The sequence below is a fragment of the Miniopterus schreibersii genome, assembly GCF_964146895.1.
Source record: "Miniopterus schreibersii genome assembly, chromosome: 13".
Taxonomy (NCBI): domain Eukaryota; kingdom Metazoa; phylum Chordata; class Mammalia; order Chiroptera; family Miniopteridae; genus Miniopterus; species Miniopterus schreibersii.
Window position 1 is genome coordinate 50,954,736 of NC_138113.1, and position 15,761 is coordinate 50,970,496.

Genomic DNA, 15,761 nt, shown 5'->3' on the forward strand with positions numbered 1-15,761 from the left:
GGCCACCAGGCATTTGCTAAGACTCAGCTGTTTTTCTTGAGTAAATTCTCTTTGAATTCATCCATTTGAACTTAATTTCCAGGGTTCTGAAAAATGGCTTTAGACTGTCTTGCCAGAGTTCTCCCATGACCTGTGAAGTGGGTTTTCAGAGATCCTAAGTTGACGTTCCAGAGTGGAAACCTGGCTCACTCTAAGTATTGTTTGACATCACAATACCTCCTTTTTTACAATTTATATCTACACTTCAGAAACATTTGTTTGTGACCGGTAGGGAGACTGACGCGTGCCATCTTTGGGTCCTTTTCTTTCACAGCCCCCCTTTCCTGCCTGGCTGTCCAGGAGCTCATCCTCCTGGCAAGATGCTCCTCATTCCAGAGTATTTGGGATGTCCACTTGGCTCCAAATTTTAAAACTACCTTCTTAAGGGGTTCCTCAGAAGTGGCTGTATTTATCATTCACATAAGGCTTAAATAAATGAGTTTTGTATCCCAACTGCACTAAAAAATATTTCAAATTTATTTGCCTGGATATGTTGCTTGGGGGGAATATCTGTTACATAATAATATAAACTGGACTTTAATCTTGGACTTCCTGAACAAATTTGTGATTCAGCCCCACGTCTGCTGACACACCAGCTCCTTTCAGCTTTCCATGTGCCTGCAGACTGTGAGCCAACTTAAACTTCCCCCTGCAGCTGAACTCAGTTAGGTAAACCTGGAATCAACAGAAGCGCCCCTTATTTCAGCCAGATGCACATAAAACAGCCATTTCAGTCCATGAAGAAGGAAAACCTGGTCCCAGTGAATTCCTGCTTGTCGGGCTGAATGCCGGCCCTTGTGCTGCCGTGAAGGGTCCTGTGTTCTCACGAGCCGGGGAGGTGATGCAGCCGGGGCCCTCCTCCCCGGCCCTGCCGCTCGGGCTGCCAGCAGTTCTGCAGGCCCTGTGTTCCTTGGGATGCATCCTACAGCTAGATTTGTATCAGGAAGAGGAACGGAAAAAAATGACCTTGACTTTTTAAGTGGGATGTGCAGGACCCTCCATCAGGGGGGCCAAAAGACAGGGAAGGGGAACCTATGAGGAATGGGGAGACCTGGGAGGTACTCGGCCAGGAAGACACTGCAGGTGCCCGGTGACATCTCAGCAAGAACACTGTCACCATAAGGAGGCTGTGGGGGGACTGCATGCAGCACCAGGAAAGGGCCTCCTGGGCCCACCCATGGATCAGCTGGGGCTGTTAGCAGAACCCTGCAGGCTAAGCCACAGAATTGGGAAGCGGGGGTTCAGCACAGCAGTCACCCGCAGCCCAGTCTCATGCTGGTCTCCCTCTTCCTCTGAGGCCTCACCCACAAGTCCTCTGCTGTCGGGCAGCTGTTGTGAACATCAGGCAAGGACGCTCTCCCTCCCCTCTTCTGGGCTCAGCAGCCCTACACCCTTGTCTCAAACGGCTCTCCCCACCCCCCCGATGGTCTGGAAGCAGCACAAGGGCGTTCTGTCCTGTTCGAGACTGTGTCCCTGCGAGGGTCGGGCACAGGCAAGGCCCTCACTTGATAGTTATTACATCCATCAAATATTAAACATTAAAGGGGGACTGCTATTTCCCCCAACCAGATGAAAAAGGGGCCTCTAGGTGAAAGAATGAAAAGGATTTTTTTGATGTTTAAGCCTTGCAGTGGTAGAGGCCTAACCAGGAAACACAGGTGGGAAATGCTGTGTCTTTCTACTCAAGTAATCCATGAATTCCCCAGACAGGGGCGGAGGCAAAGGAGAGGAGAGGAGAGAATTGAGAGCGAGAACCTGAGTAGGCAGCCCTGGATGCCCTACGCACAGCCAGGTGCACGCAAGCCTCCCTCTGTGACATTCGCGTGCATGTGTGAGGTGCCCTCCAAGTCTTTGCACAGTTCTGAGCAAGGCCACTTCCTTTCTCATTTCCAAATGTGGGGCTCTTATCTAGTCCCAGTCACCAGCTACCTAGTACACACCTCACAGTTGCCCACCACACAGCAGCGGATCCAGGGACCGTGGTGGAGACCACTGGTTGCTTGAGCTGGGAGTTGAGGCCCATCTGTCAGCGACCACCTGGGCCCCACCTACAGTCAACAGAGTCAGGTTTATCACTTGCTGCAGCAGGAGAGCTATGGCATTTCAGGGCACGGGGACATCTCAGCAGGAGGGCCTTAGGGAAAGAATTCTGGAGCTTTCCAGACTAGGGGCAGTCGTGGGATGGCCTTAGCAGGAGTGGGTCAGCTTGTGTCAACTAGGGAGTTACTGGCAGAGTGATTAGTCTTGTCTTTCTGAGTGAGCAGGTGTCAGAGGTTTATGTTTAGCCATTTGTGACGCCAGTGCTCTGAAGGATGCGGTTTATAGGTGTGTGAGTCCTTTTCAGAGGCACCCCTGAAAAGTTGTATAGAGAGGGTGAGAGGAGGACAGCAGGGAACCTGGACCCTGCAGAACCTGAGGGGAGAGTGGCTGTCATTTGTCCCCAGTCCTCCAGGAAAATCCTTCCTTATCCCAGAGTCAATGCATCTCTTTTTGTTTTGTTTTTTAAATATATATTTATTGATTTCAGAGAGAGGAAAGGAGAGGGAGAGAGAGAAACATCAATGATGAGAGAGTCATTGATCGAGCCCGCAACCCGGGCATGTGCCCTGACCGGGAATCGAACCCCAATCGCCCAGACCCTAGGTCGACGCTCAACCGCTGAGCCACGCCCAGCCGGGCGATGACTCTCTTTATGAAACATGCTGACTGACCCTTTGTTCCAGATTTTACTGCTGAAATAAGTAGAATTATGTCACTCCTTATAAAATTAGCCAACTTCTCTTTCAAAGAAGAAAAACGGCCTCCGTGTTTGAAAACCAGCCTCCTGGGTGTCCCCAGGGACCCCACACCCATTGCGAGGTGGCCTCTGACTAACGGAGCAGCAGTCGCCCTGATACAGTGATGCCGGGCATGACAGAGGACGGTGGGCTAGGGCGTGGGCTGTGGAAGAGACATGTACTGGGCAACGGTGGCTGACCCTCGGCAAATGTTCTGGAAGGGAGACTGGGGAACAAGGTACATTGGTTTCCCGGGGCTGCCGTAACAGTACCGCAAACAGGGAGCCTAAAAACAACAGATGTCCTCTCACAGGCTGGAGGCCGAAGTCTGAGATCAAGGTGTGGCAGGGCTGCCCTCCCTCTGAAGGCCCCAGGGAAGGTCCTCCAGGGAGGGTCCCTCCTGCCGCTTCCAGCTTCTGGTGATTCCTGGCATCCTTGGCATTTCCTGGCTGGGACAGCATAATCCCGTCTCTGCCTTGTCTCCTGCCTGTATGTGTGTCTGACTCTGCTTTCTTTTCCTACTTGGATACCAGTCGTTGGATTAAGGCCCACCCTAACATAGTAAGACCTTATTATAACCTAACTAATTGCATCTGCAAAAACCTATTTCCAAGCAAGGTCACGTTCACAGGTACCAGGTGTGAGGACTTGAACAGATCTTTTTGGAGGACAGTTCAGCCAACAATACAGGGCCTATTCTGCTCCCAAGGCAAGAGGTTAGGACAGAGCTGGGTTTGCTTAGGACCTAAAACTCCTCCATGCCACTGGGAAGCCTGCCCCGACCTTGAAACGTATCGTTCTCTCCTGCCTGGTTTTCTTGTTTGTTTTCTGTAAAGCTGGCGTAGGGAGCCGAGTTCATTCCACTCCTCAGTCCACAGCGTGATTTCACTGTCAGTGATGAGGTCTCTCATTTTTTTCTCTTTCTGCCCTGAATCGCTCAGGGTAGTTATGCTGGAGTAACAAACAATCCTGAAGTTTCCATGGCTTAAAACAACGAAGGATGGCTTTTTGCTCACTCTGCTCACAACGTGGTCAGCAGCTCATGGTATCCCTTGGGTACCTGAGCTGACAGAGCCACTCACCTGAGTGAGGCCAGTTGCCCTGCTGGAGGGGGAGAGAATGCTGGGGACTCCGATGTCGCAACTCAGTGGTACAGCAGGTCCTGCGTAATGTCATTTAGTTGTGATGTTGATGAGATGCCATCGATGCCATGGGGCTTAACTCGCTTGTATCATTAGCCTGTGGTAAAACTGGTTTCTTAAAGTTGCAGAACGCAGGACACTAGTGAGGACTCACTGTGCTTGGCCCTGGGAGACACACACCCCTTCTTAGCCAGGACTCGGCCCACTGGGGGCAGAAGTGCCAGCCTAGGCCTGGCCGGTGTTTCTCAGTGGTTAGAGTGTCACCCACGCACCGGAGGGTTGCAAGTTCGAGTCCCAGTCAAGGGCACATACCTGGGTTGTGGGCTCAATACCTGCCCAGGTCAGGAGGCAACCAATTGATGTCTCTCTCACACTGACTCTCTCTCCCTCTTCCCCTCCCTCCCTCTCACTCTCTCTAAAAATCAATGGAAAAAATATCGAGTTAATCGAGGTTTAACAAAAAAATAAAAAGCAGTGACCTACCGCAGGTCCAGAGTGGGCAGAGAACGGGGAAGATTTGGCCAAATTCACCAATATGTCCTTCGAACACCATCTGCTTTGTTTCGTGGCCAGTTGGTCACTTTGTCCATGGTTTCTATGGCGAATTTGCTATTTAGGTGGCCCTCGCTCCTGTTTCTTCACACTGGCCTTTTCAGTGTTCCCTTCCCCAGCCGCCTGGGCCCTGCTCTGTACACACTAAAGCAGAGCCAAGTCGGTGGCAGCAACAGGCAGCCCCTCCTATGGCATTCACGTTGGTCCTCATGAACTTAGGGCCTTCAGTCGCTGCGGCACCAGCCAGCGTGTGGCCGAGATGCCCGCACCCGCAGACCTGGGCTCTAGCTGGTGAGACGAGGGTGCGCTGGGCTACCAACAAGTCTCCTCCTGAGACCCGATTACACCAGAACCACATCACCACCTGTAACAAGAGGCCCAGAGGCGGAAGGTTCCAGGCCCCTTTCCCTGGGCTCTGCCTTTCACCAGGAGATGTTTCCTTTACACAGACCAGATTCTCTCATTGTCAAAAAAAAAAAAAAGGCATCCAGCATATTACTTCTGCCTGGGATGGTCCCTGGACACTTGGACATGTCGCCACCCCCCTGGAGAATGCCATGTGGCAGCCCTAGGCTGGTCTTGGACGCTCACTGGCCCAGGATGATTCATGGTGGAGCCTGGGGTGTGAGGGTGGGTGGTCGCCTTCCCCTGAGACACAGGCTGGAGTGAGGAGCGTGTTAGTTTGCTGGGGCTGCCATAACAGTACGAAAGGCTGGGTGGCAGAAACAACAAACCTTTATCTCCTCACAATCTGGACGCCAGAAGCCTGAGATCAAGGAGCCGGCAGGATTGGTTTCTCCTGCGGCCTCTCCCTTTGGCTTGCAGACCGCTGTCGCCTCCTTCCTGTGCCTTCCCGTGGCCTCCGTCTGTGTGTCTGTCCTCACCTCTCTTTATAAAGACACGGCTCGTGTTGGAGATAGGCCCACCCTGATGACCTCACTTTAACTCCACGTCTCTAAAGGACCCATCCCATCCCCAAGTACAGCCACATTCTGAGGTCCTGGGGGTCAGGACTTCAATATAGGAATTTAGGGTGGGACACAGTTCAGCCCAAACAAGAAGGGGGGGGGGGGTTCTGAGCAAAACAGGCTTCTTTCCTGGAACGCAGGAAGGGGAAATGGATCCTGGATGGGGAACCAACAGCGTCTGTGATTTGGGGAGACAGAAGACACTAGGTAAAGAAATACATTCATTCCAGATAGTGAGAAGTGTTTTTAAAGAAAACGAAACAGGGCAAGGGGATCAGGGGCGACTGCAGAGAGAAGAGCAGCATTGACAAGGGTGGCTGGGATGCCCTGAGAAGGGGACCTTTGAACCACCCCAAGTGAAGAGCTGAGCAAGGTGGGAATGAGCTTGGTGGAGTCAAGGGGCAGAAAGGAGGCTGGTGATTGTGGCAGCGTCCTCAGTGTGGGCCACAAGGTGGGCTGGGGCCAGATCACTCGGGCTCTGGGGGTTGGGGCTGCACTCTAAGGTCCGGCTGCCTTCAGGGAAATGGGGAATGCTCTGCAGAGACATATCTGTCCCCTGGGCAGGCTCCAGCACTGGAGTGAGAGAGATGCCTGCTCTCAGGGCCCAGCCCCCAGCCCCATCGGGCACTCCCTGCTGGCTGAAGGCAGGAGTGAAGACAGGCACCTGCAGGACTCGGGCAAGGTAAGGAACGTGCTCTTCCTGTGATGGAACCTGATGGCTGGGTGGGGAGGACAGATGGATTTAAGAAGCAGAGATCTTGCCCGGCTGGCTTGGCTCAGTGGTTGAGCATCAACCTATGATCCAGGAGATCACGGTTCGATTCCCCATCAGAGCACAGGCCCCAGTTTCGGGCTTGATCCCCATCAGGGGGTGTGCAGGAGGCAGCTGATCAATGACTCATTCATCACTGATGTTTCTATCTCTCTCTCTCCCTCTCCCTTCCTCTCTCTGAAATCAATAAAGACATATTTTAAAAAAGAAAAAAAGAAGCAGAGATCTTTACAGAAACATGTCTGACCACTCAATGACTGTGAAAGGAAGGCCGGCTGTCGTGCAAGGACCACTGCTCGGCTGCTGTGACTCCTGCCTAAGGAAGCCAGGTATGCATGCCGTAGAGCCTGTTTCTCCTCAAAAGTATATCAAAAGAGCTTCCTGGAGAGCCCTGGCTGGTGTGCTCAGTGGTTACAGCACCAGCCCGAGCACCAAAGGGTCCAGATTTGCATCCCACCCCCAGTCCGGGTGGGTGTGAGAGGCAACCAGTCAATGTCTCTCTCTCACATCAATGTTTCTCTCTCTCCCCCTTCCTCCCTTCCACTCTCTCTGAAAAGCAATGGGAAAAACATCCTCAGTGAGGATAACAAAAAAATTTAATAGAGAGCTTCCTGGAAATAAGGAACTAGGTTGCAACAATTTCATTTTTCATTTAAAGGTGGTCAGATTCAGAAAACTGTCAGCTCAGACCCAATTTCCACAAGTCATACTCTCCGGTCTGCAAGTCAGCTGACACTTCCATGGCTTTGCCAATGCTGGGATTTGTTGGAAATCCTCCTTGTGAGAGCAAGGGCGCATGAATGTGGCCTGAATGTCCCATGAGACTTCCTCTAATCAGAATCATTTAAGAGCCAGCTTCTTCATGAACTGGTCCTGACCCTGCCAGTGGTCTCCTTCCCCTGACCTCAGACCCTGGCGAGCTTCCAGCTCATTGGGCTTTGACTGTTTTTACTGTTGTAAAGTTACCCCGTGAGGTACAGGTGAGATCTCATCTCCCAACTCGAGTACAAACCCTGTCCATGGCAGGGATTGTCTGCCTGAACAGAACACACCCAAGAGCTTGAGCAAGGAGGAAAGGACATGGAGCTTCTGGTAAACCACAGGAAGCCGGGTGTCATGGGACACTGGTCCCCACACAGAAGACCAGGAGTGGCAGTTTAAAACATGTCCCTAAAACCCTTTGAAACTTCCGTTCAACTCAACCCAACTTAGGGAGGACTCACTGGTCCATGTCCACTTCCTTTTACTCAATGGTGTTTGATACAACTTTGACCAACAGAGTATATCACAGGTGACTCTGTGACTTCCAAGGTGGTCATAAGGCCGTGCAGCTTCTACCTTGTTTTCTGGGCACTCACACTAGGAACTGTGGGCCACCATGTCAGAAGTCCCACCCTTCTGAGGCCAACATGCTCTGAAGAAGCTAATCTACGTGGAGAGCCCAAGGAAAGCTGTCTGCTTGTCCTGTGTGCGAGTTTCCCCGACCAGGCCAACATGCGAGTAACCCGGCCCCTGGCCAGGAGTGCTCCCAGCTGAGGGGGTGCAGACACTGTGGAGCAAATGTGAACTATCTCCCTGTACTCTGAGTTCCTGACCCATAGAATCCATGAGCATGATAAAATAACTGTTTTAAGACTGTAAGTTTGGGGACATTTTATAACAACAGTAATAACCAAAACAAAAAATGAGGCTCTGTCGCTGCAGGTCCCCCAAGGCTCCCTTTCCCTCTCTTTCCAAGTCAGCATCGTCGTCGTCTTCATGAAGCTGCCTTTGCTCTGTGCACATGAACCCAGTGTGGATTTCTCAGGCCTCCTCCTATCACTGCTGCATTCACACACTCCAAATTCTGAGCCACAATCCAAACACCAGGAGCCGGGAGCTAACTGTCACCACACACGATGACAGTGTTTGCAACATCTGGCTACAGGGGTGGTCGAGCTGCGCACATTCCCCATGTACTGACCATCCTCGTTTTCACAGCATTCGTGCCTCCGTGAAATCACATACTTTTCTTGTTTACATGTGCATTATCTTCTCACTTGCTGAAATGTAAGCGCCGTGAGGTCAGGGTTCCTGTCAATCTGGTCATCCATTATATCCTAAGCAACTGAACAGCACCTGGAATACAGGAGACATTCAGTTTTTATGCTGCTTATAAAAACCTACAGATTCTCAAATGTACAAGGTAAAAGTCACAAAAGCCTACCTTCCACCTCTGCAGTGGGTGCTTGGTAAGGGCTGAGGCAGGTGGCTGGTGGAACGTGACCCCTGAGTCTGACTTCATGTCTCTTCCAGGCACTTGCTCAGAGCCCCACAAACCCATCAAGTTTACTGCGATTCTTCAGTGATATTTTGTTTTAAATTTATTTTTCTTTTTGTTTGTTAGTTTTGGAGGTGCTACACTTTGAAAAGAAGAATTTTTTTTTAATTATTATTTTTTTTTGCCCTGGCTGGTGTGGCTCAGTTGCTTGAGTATAATCCCATGCACCAAAAGGTTGCTGGTCCAATTTCTGGTCAGGGCACATGCCTGGGTTGTAGGCTCGCTCGCCAACAGGGGGCATGCAGGAGGCAGCCAATCGATGTTTTTCTCTCACATTGATGTTTCTCTCTCTCTCCTTCTCCCTTCCTCTCTCTCTAAAGTAAATAAAAACATATTTTTAAAAAATTAGTTAAAAAGAAAAAGAAAATAAGATGATTTTTAAAAGTTATCTGAAAACCTAGCTAATTTTCCAACATTGAGGAGCCAGTGATCCAGTTGGCTTGTCTCATCTCTTCCTAGTGGCTGTTGACTGCCACTCATGAGTCCAGTATGAGCAGGTGGGTTTGCTGGGGGACAGCCCTCCACTCAGGCCTCTCTGTCCTTCCAGGGGGGGGTGATGTGCTGATGTGAGAACCAGGGATGCTCCTGGGCCTTCTCTGATTCAGGAACATGACTCTCATGCATTGTTGTTGGGAAGAGAAAGGAGTAGAATCCTTATGGAGGGAACAGAGTTACAAAGGCAAAAATACGAAAAGACAAATGCATATTGCTGCAATATTTTTAATATGAAAGGACTGGAAACAACCCAAATGTCAATCAAGGGTGGCTGGTTGGATAAACACTGGTATGTCCTTACAATGGAGCACTTTACAGGAGAATGTTCTGTCTGGTTTTATGGAGTGGTGTCCAATATATTGTTAAGAAAAAAGAAAGATCAAGGAAAGTGTAAAATAGCATGATATCATTTACCACCTGCATATATTGTTTTAAATGGAAGGGTAAAATGGAAAAAAATATTATCTATGGCAGAAAAAGGTAATAGGATGGAGAGAATATAAAATACAGACTTCTCAGGCAGTTCATATTGTGGATTTGAATTTGGAACCATGTAAATAGTTTACCTAATTATAAAACATTAAAATAAAAAAGCAGTTTCTAAAAATTTTTAAGGAAAACCAAGTGAATGACCGTAACCCTAATTCAAGTTTGGGGTATAACCGCAGAGAGAGGACCCATTCCAGGTTATTTTAAAACAGTAATTTGACTGTACATCCCTAGGCATAAACCCTAAGGACAACAGAATTGCAAAAGAAAACTTTAACTGTTTCCAGTAATTATTTTTTGTGATAATTTTGGCATTGTCATTCTGAGGATTTAAGATAATGTGTAATGTGTAGGTCTTACTATATGGTGACGGGAGAAGATATGACTTTGGGTGGTGGGCACACAGAGCAATATACAGATGTTGTAACATAGAAACCCACACCTGAAACCTGTATGTTCATATTAACCATTGTCACCCCAGTAAATTCAATAAAGTGTTCAAAGAAAAGACAATATGTAATTATTTTGGTGATTTTTGAGGAAGTTTTTCAAATGAGAGAAAGAAGAGTAGGTGTAAGGTCAATGAAGTTACATAAAAACCCTGTACTCCTGAGTTGAACTGGAAATACCAATATAAACTCATGTAGTGTTTTTCTCTTTAAAAAACAACAACAAAGAGTACACATGTCCTAGTTCTGTCCACTAAAACCAAGAAACAGAATTGCAAAAGAAAACTTTAATTAACTGTTTTCAGTAATTATTTTTTGTGATAATTTTGGCATTGTCGTTCTGATCACACCACTACCATTGAGCACCCTTAGCACCCAGATTTTGATCTCTAATTATCATTGCCCACTGAAAGGAACCAGGATCCCTGGGGTAATGCATGACTTCAGGGCTGGGACTCAGAATACACAAGATGAGCTTGAAACAGATAGACAAGATAACTATGAAACTATCAAAGACCACCCGGGTCGTGTCAACAGGAATCAGCCAACTTGAAGCAGTTCCCAAGGGCCAGAGGGACCACAGTCTGAGCAACAGCAGGAACAGTAACTGCAATGCCCTGAAACATACCTCAGCTGTTTAAACCACGAGTTCATCATGTACTCGGCAAGAAAACAATTCTCACCGCAGCCACCTTGCAAGCTAAGAAGAGTCGAGGAATTTTCCTGCCTTTCCTATATAGACCAAACCCCAGGACAGCCAAATAATTGATGAAAGCAGGTTTCTCTTGACAAAGTACACCAGCCAATAAACAAAAAAGAAACAACAGCACTAGAATATTATTTGCGACGCCTAAAGGAGTCATGGTCTATCAACAAACATCAGTGGTTGCTAACATTAGAAAAGAGTCAACAAGAGACTCTATTGCTCCCACTGGAAGCTCCTGTTACCACCAAGAAAGCAGTCTTGCAAAGCAAAACCTAACTGGACCTGGATTAAATCTCTAGATATAAAGATTGATGTGTAAAAAGCAGAGAGGACAGAGGAACATGGAAAAAGACATAATAGAGATGCACTCAGGAAAACCCAGACTGTGGGAAATTCTACAGGACAAATGACCCAGTACTCTGTCTTCTAACAAGCCTCCAGTTTCTCCAAACTGTTCAGATGTGAGAACCACTGTACAGATTAAAAGAGACTAAAGAGGCCTATCAACAAATTACAAATCATGGATCCAATTCAAACAAAGTCATGAGCCACTCAGAAATATTTGAAGGTATTAAAGAATTATTGCTAATTTTTTAGATATCACTGGTATTGAGGTTGTGCTTTTTAAAGAGTACTTATAGTTTAAGGAGAAATGCTAAAATATTTACAGATGAAATAATGTGACTGACGTCTAGGATCTGCTCCAGAATCATCATGTGGGGTGAGAATAGAGATGGAACAAGACTTGCTATGTGTTACTCACCGAGGCTGGTGATTTGGACATGGGCTCATTGCACTCCTCTCTGCTTTTGTGTGTGTTTGCAACTGTGCGTGATCAAAAGTTAAAAAAAAACCCACTGCCGAATACTAGGAAACTATGTCTCTTGGAAAGGGGTGCAAATTAATACCTCTAACTATTAGCTGCTCTGACCTGGCACAGATTGTGAAAGGACAAAAGAGGGTTGGTTTCCACGGGGAAAGTGAGGTGAGAGAGAAAAGAGAACATAAGGTATCACCCACGGAGAAGGCCCAGGCGTACTCCACAGGAGGGGCGCAAGCAGCCCGGCATTCATGCGGCACTGTGACGGCAGATCTAAGGATGCAAACCACTGCTTTAGGCTGGGCCTGTGGCATCCAAGTCATCGTGATGCACCAGTGGAGGTGGGCGCCTGTTCTGAAGAGCATCTACATGCCTCACCTGGGAGGTGACAGGCTTGTCCCTGGGAGCCACCCAAGCCCTCAGCAAGGAGGAAGAGCACACCACTGTAGCGTGGCCAGGCCTTTGGACTCTCCCACCTGACGTCCGCATAGGGGACAGGGTGGCCTGCAGGCTTCTGATCCTTCACAGCACCACTTGGAAACACAAGGCTGTGGACAACAGTTTCAATAGTCATGTAACAGCCCAGAAAGGCAGATTTACAGGCCCTGGTTCTGTCGTTGGAGAGAGATGGCAGCTGAGCTCATGGGAGGAGATGAAAAATATCAAAGGCAACTCTTGACTGTGTCTTACTCTTGTCTGGCAAATTAAGACAAGGATAGTGTCCCAGAAACATCCTGATGTGGGCTTGGCCACTAACCTGGCAACACACGTCCTCTGGCTCCATCTCATACCAAGCAAATACAGAGTTTTAAAATAACGCATCTGTGATGAAATCTCACCTAGATTAACATCTATTTGGATACTGAAACCTCACAGCTCAGCCAACTTCCCACCCCACCCCGCCACACCCCCAGCCTTAGCTGGTCACTGGAGGGCATCTCCTCCTGGCTCTTCCATCAGAAGTAGAAGGCTTGGAGCATCTTAAACTCCTCACAGCCTGGTGTTGCCTTATGAATCTCCTATTGGGCCAGGCCGGATTTCCACTGCGGGAGCAATCCCACATTCACCTATGTGTTCTCTCTTAGTCATTCATCTTAGTGGCTGCGCCTAGACAGGAAGTGAGCTAGGTGTCCCCTCCTACAAGGCACGGGGCCAGCTCATGTTCAGGGACAGGCCAGGTGGGCAGGGAGAAACAAGAGGCTTTATTTACTCAGAATACCAGGTTATGTTTTGAGATATGATTTCTCAAAAGGAATTAATTCAGGCAGAATCTACTCTTCAATGTTGGTCCCTTGGTCTAGAAGAATCATGTGGGGCTCCCAGGCCTGCACCCCTCTCTGTGAGAAGGCTGGCAGGCATGTCACCGAGGGGACACAGACAACAGCAGAACTCTGGGTCGTGGCCAAGGGCCCACCCCGTGCCACGCACACAGGGCCCGGTCTGACCCTCAACATGACTAATAATACAGGACTGATCCACATTGTAAGCCTTCCCTCCCCGGCTAGCTCAAACCCATAGTGCCATTTGCACAGCATTTTCAAAAGCTACCCATTCCCCTGGAAAAGAGATTTCAGAAAATTAGTGCATAATCGACGGGAACAACCTTAAAGCAGAAAACAAAAGTGATGGCAGCAGTTTGGGTTTCGTGGCCGCCCTTCCGCGCAACGCTGTGGGCCAGGGTGCAGCGGTGCCCTGGACCCCTGGCTGAATGGGCAGGTGAGCAGGCGGGCAGGGAGGGGAGGCGTCTCGCAGTCAGTGCCCACAGCTGAGCCTTGGAAGACACGTGAGCCCAGATCTCCACCCCGTGCTCATGCACTCTTAGAAGTCGTATTGGGACACAAAGATGGTGAGCTTGGACACGTGGCTGATCTGGTAGGAGCGGCCCAGGTATTCCGACATGGCGAGGTCCAACTCCACTGTCAGCGGCCCCTTCAGGGTCTTCAGGAGGATCAGCTCCCCTGTCCGGAGGTCTGAGCGCTGCATCACAAAGTGCTCGCGGCTGTTCCCTCCCACGATGCCAAACCGCAGGCCCTTGGGTTTCCGCTGGCCGGGCAGCGGGGGCATGGTCATGCGGAAGAGCACCACCGGCGTTGCCAGGTTGGAAAGCACAGACAGGTAGTGAAAAGAGACAGTCTTGGGCAGGCGGAGGCAGGGTTTGCTGTCCATGGGGCAGGGATTTCGCTCACACCGACTGGATTAGAGAGGCAAGATGTAGGCAGTAAGCCTTGGGAAGGTGCAGAAGGGCTGCCCTGACCTGGCTTGTCCCCTGCCTGCCCTCTTGCAGAGGCCACAGGAGTGACCTTTCCCAGCCACTGGTCCCTCACCACAGGTGCCGGGAGCTACAAGCAAGTGAGTGTGGCTGGTGTCAAGGTGGCCAAGGAATAGGCACCCTCCTAATCCCACTTGTGTGTGTATGTGTGTGTTCCTGTGTGTGTGTGCATGCATGCGTGTGCGTGTGCATGTATGCTATTACTATAGCTTTTACAGAAAAATAAAGCCAGGAGAGATTAAATAGCAATGGTGGTGCTGTAGTCAAACCAGGCACCCTCTGCACACGCTGAGACCTCCACCTAACGGCGGGACCCCAGCAGGTAGCTGGCAACATCCTGAAATATGGCGCTCCCCACTGCTGACCTTCCCAAACCCCAGGGTTATTCATTCCTGAGCAGGAAGCCCTGTCTGCCTTAACCCTTTGGGGTCATGAGGAAGGGGTGACATTTCCTACATAAACACAGATGCAGGTAAGCTAATTTGGTGAGTCACATCATCATGGTAATTAATGCAAGTTGAATAGCACATCTGGCTGAAAATTAGGGATGTCCCCAGGGCTATGACATGTAGGCCCCCCTGTCCCTTCACTGAGTGGCTCCTAAGCTCTTCTCTCTCACTGACAGCTGCCACTCTCAGGGCTCCCTCGCTGCTTCCACTCTGCTGTAGCCCCCAGAGCACTTCAGGTATCTAAGCTGGGGAAGGCGGTTCATTCTAAAGACAGTGCTAAACTCTTACGTCCTTTGTTACAGTTGCGGCTATTCTCCCCTAAAGGCCTGTCTCCCACCTTTTGAAAAGAAAAAGCTCTGTTCAGTGCTATGCAGGAGCCAAACCTAGAAGCCAAACCTTCCAGTACCAGTGGAAAAGCCGGGTGATATAGCGCTGGCAAGGGGTGCAGGATGTGCTGTGCGAACACGGGAAGGTGATCCTCTCCCAGATCAGTGTGATGTATGCCTGTCTCCTGGCCACACCACCGGCGGTCTCCCTCCCTGACCTGCAGCACCGGTGGCTAAGTGCTGGCATCTTCTGTGTCAGCAAGCAGCACTGGCAGATTACTCCTGTTGGGGCAAACTGGGTCCTGGCTGCACAGGCCGTGATGCATGTACCGCCACCACTGAAGGGAAACAGGAGCGCAGAGAACCCAGACTCCCAGCTCCCTGCCTTTCATCTTTCCTCAGACATAACTGCACCTTCTCCCAAGAACCTTTGGAAAATCCAGCCCAGCCACCTGGGATACTCACAGGGGAGACGTCATCACATAGGTCACATTGTTCTTGTCCTCAGGGCACTTGGGGTCGATACACTGGAAGGCTCCACCAATGTTGACGCACATGGTTTTCCCCGTACAGTGGTGCTGGGGACGCACACACTCATCAATATCTGAAATACGGGCACCCAGTGAGGATCCCCAGTGTCCCCTCCATCACTGGCAGGGTCACTGGAATGTGGTGTCCCACACATGGGAAGCTGTCCAAACACTCATGCTATTTCTTAGAGTGGGAACTCTCCTCCGAAGCTCCCTGTCCCCCCTCCAGCTTACAGAGGGGTTGGGCAGCACAAAGGAGTGTTCCTGCCACAATGTTTCTCTCAGACCTGCCTCCTCCTCGGCCAAGGTGCCCTTCACGGTTATCACGCCCTTTATGATCAAATCACGGAAAGCTTCTTACTCAGCCTCACCCCACGCCCAACGTAGGTGGCCTCACTCTCCTTTGTATGGGTTCTCTGCTCCCTTCACAAATGAGTTTCCCGCTGAAGTCTGTGTTTCTTCCCAACCCTGCACAAACACTGCAGGATGGACAGATGAATGGAAATGGATGAGGGATGGATGGATAGATGGATGGATGAAAGAGATGAATGGGTGGATGGAAGGATGGATGGATGGATGGATGGATGGATGGATGGATGGATGGGAAAGATGAAGGATGGATGGATGAGAGGGAGGGAGGGAGGGAGGGAGGGAGGGA

At 49.8% G+C, this 15,761-nt stretch overlaps 1 protein-coding gene across 2 annotated transcripts in view; it reads right to left on the bottom strand.

Annotated features, from left to right (window-relative positions):
- Positions 1 to 9,278: 9,278 nt before the first annotated feature.
- Positions 9,279 to 15,761, bottom strand: part of FBLN7 (fibulin 7) — a 37,975-nt gene continuing 31,492 nt past the window's right edge. For both annotated transcript variants that reach the window (XM_081156815.1, XM_081156816.1), the window contains exons 8-9: positions 15,039 to 15,177; positions 9,279 to 13,720 (exon numbers count right to left, since the gene is read on the bottom strand). In XM_081156815.1, coding sequence (XP_081012941.1) covers positions 13,348 to 13,720; positions 15,039 to 15,177 — 512 coding nt within the window. In that variant the 3' untranslated portion in view covers positions 9,279 to 13,347. The remainder of the gene's footprint in view (positions 13,721 to 15,038; positions 15,178 to 15,761) is intronic.